The sequence below is a fragment of the Camelus bactrianus genome, chromosome 18, assembly GCF_048773025.1.
Source record: "Camelus bactrianus isolate YW-2024 breed Bactrian camel chromosome 18, ASM4877302v1, whole genome shotgun sequence".
Lineage (NCBI taxonomy): Eukaryota > Metazoa > Chordata > Mammalia > Artiodactyla > Camelidae > Camelus > Camelus bactrianus.
This window is the reverse complement of record NC_133556.1, coordinates 4,397,699-4,417,637: the sequence shown is the minus strand read 5'-3', so window position 1 is coordinate 4,417,637 and position 19,939 is coordinate 4,397,699. Positions and strand designations below refer to the sequence as shown.

The 19,939-nt window shown below is 45.2% G+C and overlaps 1 protein-coding gene and 1 long non-coding RNA gene across 5 annotated transcripts in view; one reads left to right on the top strand and one right to left on the bottom strand.

The window, feature by feature from the left end:
- The window catches only part of LOC141573868 (uncharacterized), a 40,359-nt gene extending 38,308 nt beyond the window's left edge, over positions 1-2,051 (bottom strand). For 3 of the 4 annotated variants that reach the window (XR_012500236.1, XR_012500235.1, XR_012500237.1), the window contains exon 1: positions 1,919-2,042. This is a non-coding gene — a long non-coding RNA (uncharacterized LOC141573868). Of the gene's footprint in view, positions 1-1,918 lie in introns of all 4 variants that reach the window. The other variant, XR_012500234.1, reaches the window with a different exon arrangement.
- On the top strand, positions 2,023-19,417 carry CCZ1 (CCZ1 homolog, vacuolar protein trafficking and biogenesis associated). Its single transcript, XM_074345655.1, has 15 exons — positions 2,023-2,233; positions 3,201-3,298; positions 3,392-3,485; positions 3,766-3,843; positions 4,213-4,260; positions 4,807-4,890; positions 6,070-6,245; positions 8,167-8,248; positions 10,432-10,493; positions 10,803-10,914; positions 16,023-16,056; positions 16,698-16,815; positions 17,347-17,505; positions 17,788-17,915; positions 19,070-19,417. Exons 1-15 carry the CDS (start codon positions 2,108-2,110, stop codon positions 19,123-19,125), a joined length of 1,455 nt encoding a protein of 484 aa, XP_074201756.1. The 5' UTR covers positions 2,023-2,107; the 3' UTR covers positions 19,126-19,417.
- Positions 19,418-19,939: the final 522 nt, after the last annotated feature.

The window sequence follows — 19,939 nt, the reverse complement described above, 5'->3', positions numbered from 1 at the left end:
CAACGAGATGAGACTGGAGGCTTTGTAGTAAGTGGAGCATAGTAACTAGAGAAAGTGAAAAACTGACATATAGAATTTACCCAGTCAACCCAGCTCAAGAGAGCACGTTCTCAGCAGTAGAATAATGTGTTTTGATTTTGAAATGAGGGCCTAGGCTGCCTAATGGGTCACAGAACTGAAAAACCCAGCTTGTATTATTTTCCCTACTTGCTTATAAAATAGGGAGGCAACAGTGGCTTTAATTTGGACCATTTTTACTTAAGAATCATTTTGGCTTAGAGTTCAGTAGTTTATAATTTAACGGATCTCAAAGTTGGCTTTGTGAATGTTCTTAACTGTGTAAACTAGTGAGAATTACGGACATGCTTCAGATGTTAGCAATAACGTATTCTGCTTCAGACTCTGCACATTATGAAATACTTCTACAATTTTGTTAATGTACAGGTTTTCACAGTTCTTTCCAGCTTGAACACAAAGTGCAGCAAAACAGTGAAGATGTGAAATATTCATCAGTTTGCTCAGGTTTACAAGTTACAGGTTTAATTCCGTGTAAGGAATGCAGTTTAACTTTGGGTGAAGACTACTCAGGAATCCAATTTCAAGAAAAAAACCTATCTGGTATCTCTTCTGCTAGTGTTAAGGTATGGCATTACTTTGCAAACACGTAAGAAGACAGATGAAATTGGAATCACCAGGATCATTTCCACCTGGCCTGTTAATTTATTCACAGGAAAGGCTATTTATTTACATTATGCTTTAACTGGTTTCAAAAAAATCAACTTTTTTTGGAAGGCAGATTTTGACATCATTTTCTTAGGGGCTCTATGATGAATGTAAATGGGTTCATACCTTAAATTATTTTTAAGTTATAAAGTATTTCAAATGCTACCTTAAAATTTTTTTTAAAATTATTACTTTAATCCCAAAAACATGTCTTTCTAACAGAACACTGTCCTATACTAAAGCAAGCTACTTGAGGCAGTCTTTGAAGGGCAAGTAATGATAGTAATCTTTTGCTGAATAACCATTAAGGGCTGGGAACTACTATACATACAATCATAGTCCCATTTAATTCTTTTTATTTCTTTTTTTTTCTGTTTTTCCATTTAATTCTTAAAGTGAAATTCCTACTGGAAAAGCCTTTACTATAGTTATTTTACATATAAGAGATAGAGACTGTAAAAAGGTTATGTAATTAGTCCAAGGAATCACGCCTGGGGAGGGACAGAGCTAGGGTAAGTCCCCAGATCTGTCTCATGTTCAGATTCCAGCACCGCCTCCCTAAATGTGAAGGTCTATTCCGCCAGCTTGGATAACAGGTCCTGTTTCCAAACCTAACCTGTGACAGGTAAGACAACCTAAACTAAGGTCTTACTGAGTCTGGCCAAGCGGTCTGCTGCAAGGGCTTCATCTCCAAATACCAGGACTCTAGTGCATCTAGTGAATCCCCAAAGTTGGAAAGGGCGATGCCCTGTGCTCCGACGTCCAGGGTCGGGCACCGTGGGGAGAAAGCCACGCTCTGACCCGGCTTGTGCCACACACCGCACCTTGCCCTCTGCAGCAATCTCTCTCCTTGGAGCCAGAGGAATCCGGATGCAGCGCCTGGTCCTGTCAGTTTGGTCTGATCCAGTTGTCACCTAAGGTCTCTCAAACTGGGATCCAAAAAACCCCGACAAATGCTCGGAGGGACCCTGTGGATGCTGCAAACGGGCGAGCTGCCTGGCTGAACACACGTCCGCCCCCAACGCAGGAGCTCCCTTTACACCTTCACACTCCCTCCTAAAAGAACTAAGCCTGTTTCATTTCTCTTTAAACACGCAACCCTCGCCTTTAGCCAGGACCGAAATCTGGGCGCAAAGTTCTGGGGTGGGGGAGAGTTCACCCTCAACTTAACTCCCGTTGTATTAGAAAGACTTACCTAGAAACAAATGGGAACCAAGCCCCGCAGGTGCGCCAGAAGGGGACTCTGGGCTGCGGGTTCTTTTTCCGGGCCAGCGGCGACCACTTCCGGGGCGGCGGCGAGCGAGGCGGAAGTGCGGTCTCCTCGCGGCGCTGTCTCTGGGCGGGCAGAGGGAGGCTCCCGAGGGTGGGGGCCGGGCCGGGTGGGATGGCGGCAGCGGCGGCCGGGGCCGGGGCCGGGGCAGGAGCCGGAGCGGCCCAGGAGAAGCAGTTTCCGCCCGCGCTGCTGAGCTTCTTCATCTACAACCCGAGCTTCGGGCCGCGCGAGGGAGAGGTACGCAGAGCCGGGGCGGCGCGCGGCCGGCCGTGGGCTGCCCAGAAGGGCCCGAGGGCTGCGGGCTGGGGGCGGCCGGCTGGCGGCGGGCCCCGGCAGCAGCCGGGTGCTCCCGGGAGGCGGCCCCCGCCTGCCCGACGCCGGGCAGCACCTGTCCCTCTGCCCGCGTCGAGCGGCATTTACCGGACTGCTTTGTGCCAGGTGTGCACCGGGGTCGGGGATACGGCGGGGGCCGGACAACGCAGGCAGGGTCGGCTTCAGATCCCGGATCAACGCCTGGGTGTTGAGTGAAGGTTCATCAGGTTAATTCCTCCACCAGGGCTGAGTCTCTTCTCCTTATATCAATCCTGGATGATTAAAATTGAGTTTGTCTTTGTTGCTGGAAGTCCCCGACTAGAAGCGTGGAACGAGAGTCGGGGACTGTAGTCTTGTAACGCAGACTTGGGGAATCTTCGGAAAGTTTTTTTCCAAATTAATAAATTCCGGAGGGTGAGGGTGGGTTATGTTTTTCAGGTGGGGATTGTGACTTCCTCAAAGGATGTCCGGCTTTAGGTTTTATTGGCAGCAAATCACGGACCTTTTAAAGGCTGTTAGTCCAAATGCCTGTGAACCTCCTAGGTTTCATTTGTGGGGAGGTATATGTCTGTGCGCATCTTCTTACAAGCGTTGCTGTATTGCAAATCAGCATGAGGAAACAAATCCAAAGATCCGGTTTTAGGAATAGTTGTCTAGTGCTACTTCAGATGACATGTGACTTACTGGATATCACAGTTGCCTTTCAGGCAGGTGGGCGTTATTTACACAGTGAAGAGAAGATAATTCTTGTTTTTCTAAAAAGGGTCTTTGTTTTGTTTTCCCTGTTAGCGTGTATGATATGAGAGGTTGACATTAAACTTAGCATCTTTAACAGCTAGGCTGGAAAAAAATGCTTGTGTCAGTGTTGTGATTCTGTTTCTTCATACTTTAGGAGGAAAACAAAATTTTGTTTTATTATCCAAATGAAGTAGAGAAGAATGAAAAAATTAGAAATGTCGGATTATGTGAAGCTATTGTACAGTTTACAAGGTAATGCCTTTCCATGTGATTTTGTAGAGCTCGGTGAACTCTTGCAGCTTATACTGGAGAATTGCCCCTAACATGTTCTTTTAACCTTTACAGGACCTTTAGTCCATCAAAACCTGCAAAATCTTTACATACACAGAAGAATAGACAGTTCTTCAATGAACCAGAAGAAAATTTCTGGATGGTCATGGTATTTACATACACAATACACCTTTTTTAATTTGTATAGTAAAGTTACGGACACTCTTTACTGTTAGGGATTTAAGAAGCCCTCTGGTCATCGCATCAGAGTAAACTTACGGTAAAATTGGTGGCAGTTTTAAAATCAAACTCCTATTTGATGTATTTGTTCTTGGGGCTGTTTTAAGAAATTTTGGTGTTGGGACATGTTCAAGTTTCTTAATTTAGGGGAAAAGTAAAAACACTTGTAACTGATTCATTGGGTAATTTCAGTTTATCAAACTTTGTAGGTTGTTCGGAACCCTATCATTGAAAAGCAAAGTAAAGATGGAAAACCAGTCGTTGAATACCAAGAGGAGGAGCTACTGGTAATGTGTCTTTTTTTACTTCATATTTTTAGAAAAAAATTGTTAATATCTTGGATAACTTATTTGTTCAGATTAAGCTATGTCTCTTTTGCAGAAGTTTCTCAAGGTACACATAGCAAAATGTTACAACTACTGTTTCCATTTGCACAATCTTATAAAAACGAATATGTACCCAAGGTTTAAAGCCCTCCTAAAAATTGGGCTTCCTGGTTCATAATTGAACTTAAATACCTCTTATTTTCATCACACAACTATCGTAGCACAAAGTTTCTGAATCTTACATTGTTTTGCCAAGTGTCATTTTCCCTTTGCCGTGCAGTTTTTGTTTTCCACCTTGAACTGAGATCTGTGCTGTGTGTCTGTTTGTAGGACAAGGTTTATAGCTCCGTGCTCCAGCAGTGCTACAGCATGTACAAGGTGAGCGTGAGTCTGGCCAGTTACCCCAATTTACATGGGTTGTTTAAAAATAATTCTTAATTCTTCACATGACTGCAAGGTGACAATGTGTCTGTTTTAGGGGAGGAAATAATGGGGCCTTTGAAACAGCATTGAGGTTTCCCTCCGCACTTAAGCACCCAGCACCGAGCCCTGCTCTCCTCCCAGCCTTGTACCAGGAGCACATGCCCACTGCTGAACGACAGAGTCCATGTTCTTAGGAAAATACATATTGCAGATATTTGTATGGTTGAAGGAGTCTGGCAGTATTATGTATGTAAAGTGAAACTTAGGTGTGAGAGGAAGTTTAAAAAAAAAAATGCCCAGAACAATAAGACGATTTCATAAAAATTACAACATCACTTAACAGTGTTTTGATAATTTGTGACTTACAACACAGGCTTCCTTATGTAAATATTTACTCAAAAGGAACTGGGGGATGAGATAAGCTGAATTAATGTAAAAGGAAAAAAAACTTATTATAACAGGAAAATGACTTTTCTTTTTTTTAATCTTTTGCCACATTAGCTTTTTAATGGTACATTTCTGAGAGCCATGGAAGACGGGGGTCTCAAGCTCCTAAAAGAAAGATTAGAGAAATTCTTCCATCGGGTAAGGATTTGGGGTTTTATTTGTAATCTTGATAGTTGTTCAGACTGTTTGAGAGATACACAGACAAATTTATTTCTCATGTACCAAAAATCCTAGAACTTGGAAGTGGCAAAGTGCCTACGACATAATGTGACAAAATCAGACCAGTGGGGAAACTCGTTAGATTTGCACGGTTGAATCAGAGCTTCCTGCCCTTTGTGCACAGCTCCTTAAAGCATCTTGGAGACATCTTTTGGCTTCATCTTTGCCCCACCTGCATCTGTCAGTGTGGGCTTACTCAAAAGCAAACTTATTGTGTGGTGGATTGGTTAATAAGCAAAATTGCACATTCTGTGAATTGATTTTGTTCACTAAACAGACGTCATCTCTGTTGACTCAGGGAGAAGTTTTGGCTGTGACACAGACTTTCTCGTCTTATTGGTTATTAGTGGGATTTGTCCCTAAATAGTTGCCGTTCTCCTTCAGTGTCACTTTTGCATATTTCACCCTACCTCTGGTCATACTCAGTTGACCTTAGAGAAATGACTTTCCGTTTATTTTGCTCCCGGCACTACCTTTGATGTGTATTCTTGAATTATTTTGTTCTTTGAGTTTTCTTTCTTGTTTCTTCACGTTAATGATCGTTATTATCCAGTGTGTCTCCTGGTGCCTGTTGGTGTCTTCATTCCTCTCCCGTCCACCCACACTGTCCATGCACACTGACTGCGTGTCCTTTTAGTGAGATTTGAGCACAAAGTGGCACTGTCTGTCCATGATACCATGTGTGGGGGTCGGTCTGATCTGGGGGGCACTACTATAGGGAGCTAAACACGTGAAAAAGATAAAACACAATACTGAAAAAACACTAATTATATTTGAACTTTATACTTTGAAAAGGGGAGGGTATAGCTCAGTGGTAGAATGCATGCTTAACATGCACAAGGTCCTGCATTCAATCCCTGGTACTTCAATCAATCACTCGATCTAATTACCACCCCCCACCAAAAAAACTGACAAAATATATTTTGAGGTTGGTACTGATTCCAAATCCAGTTCCCTGTGGCTCACCTACTTGTTGGTCTTGTCAATGTGCTGTTTGCCAGTATGTAATTGTTCCATAAATTAAGACTATTTTCGCTTGTCAGAGTACTGTATTTCAGTGTACCACGAGTAAGTTTTACGCCTTACTTTTTCCTACAGTATTTGCAAACGTTGCATTTGCAGTCATGCGATCTACTTGACATTTTTGGTGGAATCAGCTTCTTCCCATTGGATAAAATGACGTATTTGAAAATCCAGTCCTTTATTAATAGAGTGGAAGAAAGCCTGGGTATAGTCAAGTACACCGCCTTTCTCTATAATGACCAGCTCATCTGGTAGGTACACCCTAAGGCTTAGCATGGCAAAGAAGAAAGTCTTTTAGGATAATAAAGACAGCAGTGCCGGTGTCGATAGCAGGATGTCAAACTGGAAATAACAGTGGGGGTTGGGGCAGGTGGGAAGCATCTTGTTAGATATTGTCAAAATAAGGCAGTGATTGTTTAAACGAAAATGAGGGTAATTTTGTTTAAAATTACCAAGCAGGGGAGTTAGCAGAGGAGTTTAAAACTGGTTCCATGAAAGAGAAAATGTGAGGTTTAAAAATCCTATTTTTATTTTAGTGTTTTTCCAAAAACATCTTCAAAGAAGCAGTGTAGTAAATGTGGGAAGCACAATTTTCATACTTTCTTTTAAACAAGCTAGATTTGTAAAAAATATCCTGGAAGTTAAAAATGCTATAGAGCCAGGAAGTTACCCACTGTCATCAAGCTGTGTTTGCACCTCGTAGTAGAAACAAACCATAATTTCTTTGATGAAAGTGTTGATACTGTTAGAAGAAACAAAGATAAACTGTTACTAAATGTTCTCAATATATATCTTTTAGCCCAGTATTTCCAAAGTATTATCTTAACATGTAAACAATATTAAAAAATTATTAATGAGCTATTCTTTTCATGCTGAGTCTTAAAAATCCAGTGTGTATGTTACACTCATTTGGACCAGCAAGTTTTCAGGTGCTCAGTGGCCGGGTGCAAGCAGGAGCTGCCCCGCGCAGAATGCCTTATACGCTGCCTGCCGCTTCCCACTAAGACCCCTCCCCACACAGATGTGTTAATGTCTTAAAAGGAAAAATGACATCAGGAGCCTGTTTTGTTTTTCTCTTTCTCTTCCCTCACCTCAGTTATTTCCGCAAAAGAAAAGAGCAGGGGACTTTCCGGGTGTTTGACTTGAAAACCCCACCTGCCTGGTTGGTTGCCAGTTGCTTTCAGAGTTGGTGTTGTCACAGGATGCACACCGACTGTTCTTGGCTGCTTCTCTGTCGGCCTCACCTTAGGACCCGGAACTTCATTCTGCTTGGCAGAAAATTACCACCTGCCTCCGGGCGTTAGGTCCCTGCTAGTTTCAGCTGTGGATAGAAGGTTCTGGAACCTTGGAAGAGGAGAGGCAGTGTAGGAAGAGGAAGACAGAAGCCAACGGGAGGCGCCGGGGAGGCGGGCACACTTCTTTGCTAAGCCAGGCCCAACTCTAGTGCAGGATTTTACTGAGAAGGAAGAGAGGGCCTCTGGATTGTGGTGCAGAGGCTTGATTTATATAAAGTTGAATTTCCTCACTGGATTTTTTCAATATCTTGAATGGAAAAAGCCCCAGATACAGACTTATTGTTTACATCCTAATCTGAAAAACCGATTTCAAATAGAGCCCGATGCCTGCTAGCTTCTCAGCACTTTTCCACATGCCACTCACTCTTACCGCATTTCAGATTGGGTGGTTTGCCAGAAAGGGTGTTTCTTTCTCTTCCCCCCTTTGCCTGCCCTGAAATCGGGAGCATTAAAATCTGCACACGTTTCTGAGACATGGCAGGACCCAGGTCCCTGTCGCCAGCATCCCAGTCTGTTCAGGATGCTTACCCTGTAACCCAGCGAGGGGGGAGACATCGCCTCCCAGAAGTGGAGCGCTGGGGCTGCCACTGCTCCCTGAGCAGTCCCACCTGGAAGGCAGGCAGAGAATCAGAGCCACTGTGACTCTTTGTTTCAAAAGGGTTAAAAATACGAGACTACGTAGTAGTAGCCTGGACCGATCAGAATGAAGTTCTCGCTGCAGGACTCGAGTTGATTCATCCCTGTCTTGAATGTCCCCGTCAAGGAGGGGGCTTCTTGATAGAATGTAAAAGAGAGAGAGAGATGAAGTTTTATCATAGAGCAATGGAAAGACAGATCAACTCCAGACTTTAAACATGGTGTTTTTCTGATGTTTCAGGAGTGGATTAGAACAAGATGACATGAGAATTTTATACAAATACCTCACCACATCTCTATTTCCAAGGCATATCGAACCTGAGGTATGATTGGGTACTAATCTCTCTCTCTAGATGGATGGATTGGTAAATAGAGACATAGCCAGACGTAGTTGGGCGCGCACGCACACACACACACACACACACAGATCTGGGGGTGGAATAACGTGGTGGGAGGGGCAATTCTGATCTTTATTTTTACATTATTAGTGTGATGTTTAGTTACATATTTGTCCCTCAGTATCCATGGGGGATTGCTTCTAGGACCCCCAAGGTTACCCAAATCCACAGATGCTCAAGTTCCTTGTATAAAATGGTGTAGTACTTGCATGTAACCTGTGCATGTCCGTATACTCTGAAACGCATGTCCGTGTACTCTGAACCATCTGTAGATTATTGTAATACCTAATACAGTGTAAATGCCACGTAAATAGTTGACACTGTGCGGCAAATTCAAGTTCTGCTTTGTGGAACTTTCTAAAAAAATTGTTCCCCCAAACATACTCACCTTGCAGTTGGTTGAATCCACAAATGGGGACTCCGCAGACGTGGAAGCCTCGGATACAGAAAGCCAACTGTATTTATTTAGTTGTGTTATCACTTAGCCCAGAAAACCACGCATGTCAGCTTTTCTTCATTTTCTTACATTCAAATGCAAAAGCAAAGGTATGTTTTTAAGAGAATGTTTTACTCAGTGCAGGAAGAACTGGATTTTTAGGTAAGACTTTGTGAACTCTGAAAATACCAGGGGTCTTGGACAAAACAGTGGTTAATCCTATAGTCTTTCTGTCTACAAACAAGAGATCTAATTTCAAGTAAATTTTCTAGTGCCTGCCTGGTGTTTCCAATCTGGCATTTAGTTTCCCAGTTTTCTGCAGAGAACTGTAAATAATACAGGGTTGTCCCCAAAGATCTTTTTTTAGCTTTAATTAGGTTGGAAGTGGAAAAAGTATTCCTCGCGCATAAAACCACCACTTTGACCCAGGTGCACGCACGCAATCTGTCTCCCTCGATCTGTTTATTAAGCCGTGACCTGAAACAACAGGAGAAACCTCTCTGACAAGAAATCTCGAGGTTCTGAAAAGAACCTGGTCCTGCGCTTAGTTCCTTGCTGGGTGGCTTGAATACAGTGGCTAACATTTCTGGAACGTGTACCGTATGCCAGACATGGCGTAAGTGCCCAGCAAACTGGCATCATCCCGTGACATTCCGACAGCAGTCGTGCAAGGGGGGTAGCTTACGTCCACCTTACAGATAGGATACCCAGGCTTGGGGCTTGCATGCCTCCCGCAGAGCCAGGACTTGGTCTCAGCTTCCACCTGAGGCTAAAGCACCTGCTTCCAGCCACACCCTCAGAAGGATCCTTCAGGAGGCTTTTCCATGGGGGACGGTGCTGTTGCAACAGCAGAAAATCCTATGTGGTTCTTTATTATGTCTAAAGAGCCAGGCTTATAAAACAGAAACATGCAAAGAGGCAGTGTGAACGTGGACACGTGCGATCTTCTCCGAGTACAAGCTGCACATGTAAGAGTTAGCTGTGTGTTGTCACTGTTAAGACTTACATGTTTTTCAGTCTTTCACTTGCAGTTATATGCTGAAATTCTGTGTAGACTAGGACATCAAACATTTTAGAAGGATAATAAGTTTTAGCTAACCCGACTACTAAATTTGGTTTTTTTTTCAATTCCTACGTATCTTGGAATAGTGTACGTTCACCAGAAGAAACCAGGAACGTGTCACAAATACAAATCTAGGAGGAGACGAGATGTCAGGGCTGCAGGCGGAGGCTTTGAGGTCAGACAGGCCTGGGTTTGAATCCGGCCCTGCCGCTTAGGAGCTGGGTGAGCCGGTGAGCTCCGGCGAACCTCAGCCTGCACATCCAGAGAACAGGGAGCGGGTTCCCCCCAGGAGTGACAGGAGATGAAGTTAAGGAATCTATGTCATTGCCTGGCATGTATTAACCACATGGGAGATTTCAGTTATTGCTGTAAAAGGAGCTAAATCAGCATGTGGAATGTAGGGCTCAGTGAAGTTATGATCGTTCTGGTTAAAATCAGTGAGTTCTTTAGGTACCTCTAATCCCCCATCTCTTTTTTTTGTTGGGGAGGAATATGGGAAATTGATACAGAAAAATGGCATGGAGCCGATGAGTAGCTATGAATGCTGTTTTTCAGAGCTTTGAATATAGAAAATGTAATGTCATTTGTCAACGTTACATTTGTTTGCAGTTGGCAGGAAGGGATTCTCCAATAAGGGCAGAAATGCCAGGAAATCTTCAACACTACGGAAGGTAAGACTTTTGTCTTTTAATATACAGCGTTGGATTTTATTATCTTTTTTGGTCAAGATAAGATCATGAGCACCGAATTGCTGTCGTGCTGTTTTACTGACAATCAACAACACAGGAAATTCTTTTGTTTCCAATGAATTAAAACTATTATTTTTTTTATATTCTGATTTGGTGTTTTCCAAGTAGTGTCTGGCTTTTTAAAAAAAGGGTATATATTAAGTAGGTATACTAAGGTGGCTTGAACTGTGTATATATTCCTGTTTATAATCTGCCTAATTGAATCGAGTCATCCCTGTGCTTGCTTTTCAGATTTCTTACCGGACCCTTGAACCTTAATGATCCTGAAGCAAAATGCAGATTCCCCAAAATTTTTGTAAATACAGATGACACCTATGAAGCGCTGCATTTAATTGTTTATAAGGTAACAACTGTTTCTCCCTCCAGGGTTACTAGATTGATCCTAGAGTAATCTTTCTTGCATTTGGGCACCAGGTAGGTATGAGACCTCTTCAGTGTTTCTTGGAACAAGTGTTACAAGTTCTCATTATTGTAAAACTCAAAATAGGTGCTCTCTGGACTAATGGGCTAACTTCCGGTCCCCGTGAGACAGTTCTGTGATGAGTGAGTCACTGTCCGAGGCCGTGACTCACGAGCGTTTCAGGTCCTGCACGCGGACAAGTCAGAGGCCGTGGAGGCCAGTGCCGCCTGTTGCTGGGGGCCTGCCCACACCTCAGTGGATTCTGCCTGCGCTCTGATTTTAAAGCTGTGGACTTACTCATTCTGTAAGGCTAGTCTGAGTTTCCGGCAGGATGTTATCTTGGAAAGATGTATATTTAGGTTAGGTTGGGTTTTTCAAAGGCAGCTTTTGGTTCAAGAAAAAAGGCTGAGCATGCGTTGTTTCTCTTTCCCGCCTGAGCATACAGTTACATTTTAGTTCGTAAGGGCTTAGAAATGATGCTCTGTGGCCCAGGAAGGAGGTGAAATCAGAGGATGGGGGAATTCTCTAACTTCCTGAAAGGTGGGAAGGAGACACAGAGCGGTGCTTGGTGGAGGAGCGTGGAGGGAACGCCGACTGGGAATGCAGGCAGAGGGGCCCCGCAGGCCCCGAGAAGCTCGTGGCTCCTTGGAGGCCAGCCGTCACCTGAGGAGTCAGGAGGGGGACTTGGGAACAAGGAGGTGAGTGAAGTGTTGGACGTAAACCAGCCACCCACCCTTCCCCCACCCTCACACACAGACAGCCAAGCACCCAGCCCTGGATGCAAACTGAGGCTCTTCTGAAAGGAAGCAACGATCTGGAGAAAGCTGGAGGGGCTCACAGGGGTGTCGGCACCTGACGGTTCGGCCCCACTCCTGGCGTGGCCGTGCACCCGCAGGACTGCGGCCCTTGGGCTGCGCTCGAGGCCGGGCCTCCTCCCCAGCCAGACTTTCAGGTCCCTCATCCTGATGTGTGATTGGAAAAACAAAACTGGGGGTCCTACGAGAAGCAAGAGTGATTCAGAGAACAGAAGAGAACTTTTAAGAATTAATACCCACAGAGATTAGAGAAATTGTATGTGTAGAAATGAAACAGGATGACATGGAGGAGCAGAGGTTATGCTCAACTTAGGCTAACTGCAAATATAATGTAAAAGTTTTCTTTATTGTGGTAAGATATGTGTAACATCTAATTTGCCATTTTAACCATTTTTAAGTGTACAGTGCGGAGTATGTTCACAGCATTGTGCAGCCGTCACCACTGTCTATTTCCAGGACTTTTCTTCACCCCAAAGAGAAATTCTGTGCCCACCAAGCAATAACTCCTCATCCCCTGAAAATAGAATTGTTGACATAAGAAATTAGAGGAGTTAAAGATAAGTTACTTTCCCCAGAATATAAGACAAAGTGATGAGCGATAAAATATGGGAGGAAAGGTGAGAGAGGAATTTCAACATCTGATTGACAGAAAGTGGAGAGGAAATTAGTAAGGGGTCTTATGAGGAAATGTCTAGCTGAAGAGGCACACGTTTGCCAGGTGGAAAAGGCCCCTGAGTGTCTAGTGCAATAAATCTAAGCGGCCCACGCCTGCGCACACTGGCGGGCAGTTTCAGAAATGTCAGGAGAAGATCCTGGAAGCTTCCAGAGGGAAAACCAGGTTAAAAAAAAAAAATGTAAAACTGAGATTGGCAGTTTCCTCACCAGCACTCGATGTCAGGTGACGGACGGGAGAAAGACTTGTGGGGTTCTGAGAGAAAATGATTCTCAGTGTAGACTCGTTGCCAAGCCAAACCGTCAATCGTGGGGAGAGAGAAGAAAGATACATTAAGCATGAGGTTCCCCCTGCATCCTTTCTTAGCATGCGGCATGAGGTGGTATCTGGGTAGCATTCAGTAAGGAATCCAAGAAAGAAAACACTTTGGAATCTAAAACAGTGGTTTTTCCCCGTGAGAACATGGTTCTGTTCTGGATGTGGGGGCTCCAGAATGAAAAGATGTTTCATTCATAAAATAGTAAGATGAAGAGATTTGATTCATTGTGTCATGTGATGAAGGATGGCGAGGGAGGAAGGCCTTGTAAGGAAAATAGACAAAAAGGCATGGTCTGAAAATGAGCCCAACTAAAGTGAGGCATAACTTAGAGCAGTAACTGGAGGGAAAAGTCCACTTTCATATCAAGCTAAAATCCTCCTCCTCTGAATGACCCGGGGGTGATGACTCTGATCCCGAACACGAGCTGGCACGCTGCTGTGTGCTGGGCTTTCATTCTTAGGGTCACCCACGGATCTAACGAGGTGTGATGATGCCGTCACAGTTCTGTTAAAAGAGTTCGTATCTTTTTTAAAAACGGCTTTATTGAGGTATAATTCACAAACCGAGTAATTCACCCATTTAAAGCATACAAGTCAAGGGTCCCCAGGACACCCTCAGGTCTCACGCGGGCTCCCAGTTCAGGGGATCCAGGAGCGCCCAGGTGCAGGCTTCTGGTGTCCTCTCTAGGGGGGCCGTGCAGACAGCACCGCGCCTGTTTCTCCCGGCAGTGACACGTGACACTTGTGGAGCATGGCCAGCCAGGGAGGCTCGCCCAAGCCTTGACGTCCAGAGGTTATATTCAGACCCAGCCGACCATATCCACCTGGCTGACCGTGGTCTCTGGCCTCCAGGGGTCCAGATGGTGCTGTGGGAGCTCAGGGCCGTAAGGGGTCCTGGTCTGTGGTTCTCTTTTCTCAGAATCCTTGTCTGTCTTTGGTATCAGGGTATTAGCTGGCCTCAGAATAAGCTGGCAAGTGTTCTCTCGTCTCCTGTTTTTTGGAAGACTGAAAGATCAGTGCTAATTCTTCAAATGTTTAGTCACAGTGAACCACCTGCATCTGGGCTCTTCTTTGTGGGCAGTATTTATTAATTAGTCTCTTAACTTACTTTTCTGCTTCTCTATTTGAGTCAGTTTCAGTGGCTTGTGTCTTTCTAGGAGTTTGTCCGCTTTAAGTAACTCAGGTTGATGGTATACAATTTTTCATATTACAGCCTCATTTATAATCTTTCTTTTCCTTTAAAGCCAGTAGTGTTGTCTCTTTCACTCTTGATTTTAGAAATGTGAATCCTCTCTCTTTTTCACTTGGTCTAGACAGTCTAGCTGAAGGCTTTTCACTTCTGTTGATCTTTCCAGAGAATCAACTTTTGGTTTTCTTCTTCTCTGGCTTTTCGTTCTGTCTTTCGATTTCCTTCCGCTCCCCTCTTGACTGTGTCCTGCCCCGGCTGCTCGGGCTTAGTTTGCCCCCCTTTCTTCCAGGGTCTTCAGATGGAAAGTTACATTTTTGACTTGAGAACTTTCTTCTTTTTAACATTTTTGTTTATAGTTATAAAGCTAAAAGACTTTTGTTATACCAAGATTTAATGGATTTTCTTGGGTAAACATTCTTCCATTTGCTGTCTGTCCTTAGGACAGTTTCCCTCTGGAAATCTAAATGAGTGTTTCTGATGTGTTTCTCCAATTCATGGTGTTTCACTGGGGAGAGAGCCCCACGCTCCTCACTCTGGGAGCGCTCTAAGAGTCCTTGGCTCTTCCAGGTACCTACTGAAATGATGGTGGTGTCTGAGGTTAATATGCGGTGGGCAGGTGGGTGGGGCAGGCTTGGCCATGAGTTGACAGTCGTTGAGAAGGTGATGGTCCATGGGGTTCGTGTATACCATTCTGTGTACATTTTTTATATATTGGAAATTCTTTAACTTTTAAAATAGAGACTTTAAAAGGCACATTGTTAAAAAAATCAACCTGTAAGAGGTCCAATGCACAAATGCCTGGTGGCCAACGTCAAGGAAGGAAGTGGATCGGGCCTCAGGACACTGTGACACACAAGGTTGCACGTGTCCCAAGGAGACCAGCCACTGCTCCAGCCCAGAGGGAAGAGCAAGTGGTCCCAGACCTCTTGATGCTTTAGGAGAGGCTAGAAGTTGGAATCTGGGTAGAAAACTAGTTGGCATCTAAGTCAAAATTACTTTAAACACAAAGAAACACATATATTGGATGGAACCGGCCCGGAAGCCTCCAAGCTTGCACCCTGTTTATGGGTAAATAACAAAGCAACATAAATGTCACTGACTTTGACAATGTATAAATAAATCTAGCTGACGGGCCGAGAGGTGGGAGTGGGGCGATGCTGGCGTGGTGGGCTGTTAATGCCCATTTAAATAGTGGCAGCTCAGGGCTCCGGCCAGCGACTGGGGGCCTGAGAGGCGAGCCATCCGAGGCTGCACAGGGGCCACCGGGTGGAGGAAGCTGAGTGGCCGTGAACTGCGGGGCTTGGGGAGGGAGGGTGACAGAAGAGAGGCTCCGTCACAGTGTCTCACGGTGACCGCAGCGTAACCATGTTGTCTAGGCCATTGACCGTGGTCGCCAGCAGGAACAGCCCTCAGAGAAGGAAGCCTTGTGCATTTTCACCATAAGCCTGTGTGTTCTGCTTGACCTTTTTTAACGGTACACATTGCTTTGATACATTTAAATACTTCTGGTTATTTTATTTATGTTTCCATTGCTGTAGGTTCCTGTTACTAATGTCATAACTGCGTATTTCCTATAATAAAAAGTGAAACAAGGTGACATTAGTTTGCTGGGTTTTTTAACTTATCTGTATCACACTTGCAAATAGACTGGAATAATAAGTCCCCAGGTACCTGTCACACAGCTTAATAATAGGCTAATATTTCATCTCTCTTCTCTACATATTTGGGTTTTTTGCTAGAGCATTTAAAAAATTTTTTGTTTTCACTAGAGCATTTTAAACCATGATGTAATTTCGCTCATACATGGTTCACTTTGCATCTCTAATAAGGACATCTATTTTAACATAACCTCTCCGCCATTAGCACGCCTGACCAGAATACGCAATGCTGCCTAGTATCACCTGCGATCCAGGCCATGTCCGTGTTTCTCCAGTTGATTGAAAAGGTCTTTATAAAGGTGATGTGTTGAAATGCAGACTCAAACCAGGCTGCTGCATTTGGATATGGAAGCCTTTTTTGGTTCCCTTTTCTCATCTTTGGTTTATCTCCCCCCCAGGCCATGAGTGCAGCTGTGTGCTTCATGATCGAGGGTAAGTACGCACCTGTGTCTGATTCCAGCCTGATTAGCTAAGCCTTTTCTCTTTCCGCTTTGCCGTGTTCTGGTCCGAAATGGTAACTATGTGGTCCAGGCGACACGGAGGCTGTGCTAAGCACCGCTCTCCAGCTGGGGCCTCCGCCGTCTTAACTAGCGCTTTCTAAGGCCATGAAAGCCCCAGCTTCCTGCCTCTCAGCAGCGGGACTTGGGCACCTCTGTGCCTTCCTGCCTGTGAAGTGGCTGCCGGAGTGCCCACCCCAGGGGCTCTGAGGGTGAAAGGAGGTAGTATGTGTCCAGCGCCTGGCCCAGGAGTGCTGTGTAGTGTCTGTTCCGTGAATATTTGGCCGTCTCGGGTCTCCCAGGGGGCGGCAGCCAGTTTCCCCGCCGCGGAGCGTGCTGCCATCAGCATGCACACTGAGCTAGGGCTTTTGAGTCTTTTTCATCTTAAATGTAGCTAATTCTGACTCTTCTGTTTCTCTTCTGTTTGGGAGGGGAGGGGGGCTGGTATTAATTGTTCTATTTCCCGGATAAGTAAAGTTTTAATTTGAATATTGTCGTTAAGATGGTGAAGTGAACCTTGACCTTTCTAACGCGAAGCGTCCAACGCTCACTGGCGTTTCTTAAATTGCTTGTTAGCCTCCGTACAGCCGACGTTGGATTTTTGTCGAAGGCTGGACAGCATCGTCGGGCCCCAGCTCACAGTGCTGGCATCTGACATTTGTGAGCAATTTAACATCAACAAGAGGATATCTGGGTTTGTACTTTGCTGCGTGTTTACTCTCAAGCATTTAACTGACCTTGGAAGAGTAAGGGTGGGTTTTGCTTAAGAAGGTGGGTGGTGGTGACGTTCGTGTTTTCTCTGAATCCGGAGAACGTGGGCTGTTCAGTCCTGGGGAACCGCTCCCAAGTGTTTCTGCCCTACGGTGACAGCTGGGGCTGGGTCTTCTCTCACTGCGTCCCCTTAGCCCTCTCCCCGGTGGCGCTGTGACCGTCTGGGGTCAGGTGTGCTGTCTGTGCCTGTGGTTGTGGCCCTGTGAGTGCGCCTCGCGTTCCTCCTGCCCCTCACCCCCGTGCACTGTGAGTGGTATTCGTCATATTGAACACCTCACGGATATCAGCTAAGTTACTGTTCAGCCCTACGCCTTAACTGAGATTCTTGATTTGAAGGCTCAGCTGTTGGAAAGGCAGCCTCAGCCATCACACAGTCAAGGCTTTGCCAGTGTAGCTGTCGGGATCAGATCACTGTACTTTCCTATGTCACCGTCTCAATGACATGTTTCCACAGGTCTGAGAAGGAACCCCAGTTTAAGTTTATCTACTTCAACCACATGAATTTAGCAGAAAAAAGTACAATTCACATGAGGAAAACACCCAGTGTGTCACTAACATCTGTCCACCCGGACTTAATGAAGATTCTAGGTGACATCAACAGTGACTTCACCAGGTAATTCTCACCACCTCTCAGTTTAGGTGCCTGCTTTCTAACAAGAGACATTAAAGGGCTCATCCCCAGAAGCTGGGGGACCCAGGGCCCCCTCTTCAGGGGCTCACACCTGATCACTGCCCTGGGCACTGCTGCCCAGCAGACCGCTGAGCCCAGAAGTTGCTGGTTGCTTATATGTGACGCCCTGAACAGAGTTTCCTGTTTCTTGTTTTAGAATGTCTGTTGTCACGGTCTAGCTGTGTATGGAAGCAGCAATTGCCTTTTGAAACTCTTGTCTTGCAGAGTGGATGAGGACGAAGAAATCATCGTGAAAGCCATGAGTGATTACTGGGTCGTTGGGAAGAAGTCTGACCAGCGGGAGCTGTATGTCATTTTGAATCAAAAAAATGCAAACCTGATTGAAGTAAATGGTAAGTAGGATTTGGTATCTGAGCAGAATTTTGATGCTACTGATATTTAAAAATGATCTTTTCAGCGTACAAAGAAACACGCTAAATAGAACAAAGTACAACTGTTGAGATTTTAAGCAGATGCCTCTGTTGCCTAAAGGAAACCATCATGTGACCTGTTTCTGTTTTTCTGCAGTTTAGTTCCTTGGGAAAGTATGTGGAACACTTGCCAGTCTCTTGGGAAACTTGATAAAGGCCAAAAGAAAATTATTTGCTGTAACACTAAGGAAAAACCAAAGTCCCATGGCTTTATGTACTGTGTATAAAAATGTCCATTTTTATTCCCCGTGATAAAAACACATTTTGGTGCAGAGCTGCCAGGTTTACTCAGCAGTTCACAGCCATCTCTGTGCACGACCGGAATAATGATACGGAAGTTTCCTTCCGCCTTCCAGCCAGAGCGGTCGGTCTGGCTGTGCACTTGGCAGGACCCCGACGGTGGCTCTCACTTGCCCTGGAGGATAGCGTGTGTCACTTTGAGGGCACTGGGCTCCTTTGCTGCCCTGCCTGAGACCTGGAGCAGGGAGAGTACAGCTGGGGGATGCAGCCCAAGTGCCGACTGTAAGAACAGTTAGGTGTGAGGGTCCTTTGTTCTGCAGACATCTTCTGGGGCGTACGCAGTTTTTCTCCTGACCCGGGTTCTTGTGTGAATGGTTGTGTGCGTGAGAAACTACCTCGGTGAATTACATGCCTCATTTAAAACGGGAATTGAATACGATCAAGGCAGTGGCGCCCCGTGGAGCGCCTGCTCCCCAGCTCAGGGCTGCAGGGGGCTCTCCTGTGGTTGTGCCAGGCTCCTCAAGATCTGAGGGGTCCTGCTCCTAACCCCCACCCCGCGGGGGTCCTAGGCACTTTGAGTGCTGGCTTTGAGCTTTCTCGGGCCCAAAGGAGCCGCGTTAAATAGCACTGAAGTCTCCTACAGGTTAGGCTTTTTTCTTTCTCTCAGTTTATTAACATTTCATACCAGGGCTTCTGAGATTTAAGGTCAAAATTAATGCAGACTTGCATTTATTCCCATCTTGACTGCAGGGAATTTCAGGTGCTGATAATAGATCATATAACCTTTTAAGCGAGAACTTCTTTTCCTTACGCACTGTTTTCTGTTCTTTTTGCAGAAGAGGTCAAGAAACTTTGTGCGACGCAGTTCAATAACATCTTCTTCCTGGATTGACTGATACTGGCTCACCGAAACATCCTTTGAAAAACAACTCAGCAAGCATTTTGTTTACCATTGCAGGTTATTGGTCATATTACTGACTGGATTAATGACAATAGTAAAGCAATACTTGCTTTGAAGAATCAAATTTCTACTCAGTCTGATGATCCCCTGAGGTTTTTAGATTTTAAATATTTATGTGGAATTAATTACAGGTAGTTGGCTACATCTCTGTCATTCCATTCTTTTGACATTATGTGAATATTTTACTGGAAGATAAGACTAATAAATTGTTAAAGTTTTTAAATTTCTGGTTTTGCAGTGAGTCTGTCCCTCGTTGCTCGTTTGTAGACCACACTGGCCGTGGGGTCCCAGCCCATCCTCAGAATATTCTAGCAGCTAGAGCCGCTCTGGGTTGGGATTCCTTCCCAGTCACTGGACCTCGGGTGGTAAGCCATGAGGCGTCTGCCCAAAGTAATTGCTGGACTTGGTTTTTATTTTGAGTATTAACCTGATTTTTCGACCACAAGTAAACAGAATACAAAGAACTGAACGGAAGCGCTCCAGTGTGGCCCAAGCATAAAGCCACGGAGAGGCCCCAGGAAGCCGCAGCTCTGCACGCATCCTCACAGCTGAGAGTAAGTCTGGCTGAATTTGATTTAACTTAACTTTTGGTGATCTGGACGTGCCAGAGTTTGGGTGGAAACTAGCCAGGCACGGTCTGGAAAAACTGTTGCTCCACGGCTGCCCTCGCCCGCCTGGGAGTTCGGGCAGACAGGAGGGGGGCGCTTCTCGTCAGTCTGCAGCGTTTTCAGCCTCGCTCAGCCAT

Bases quoted from the DNA above. Each gene is read 5' to 3' on its own strand.
- CCZ1 (XM_074345655.1), top strand. From the start codon at position 2,108: ATGGCGGCAGCGGCGGCCGGGGCCGGGGCCGGGGCAGGAGCCGGAGCG. The intron at 4,261-4,806 runs GTGAGCGTGAGT...TTGCCACATTAG, and splicing joins AGTGCTACAGCATGTACAAG to CTTTTTAATGGTACATTTCT. The intron at 17,506-17,787 runs GTAATTCTCACC...CTTGTCTTGCAG, and splicing joins ATCAACAGTGACTTCACCAG to AGTGGATGAGGACGAAGAAA.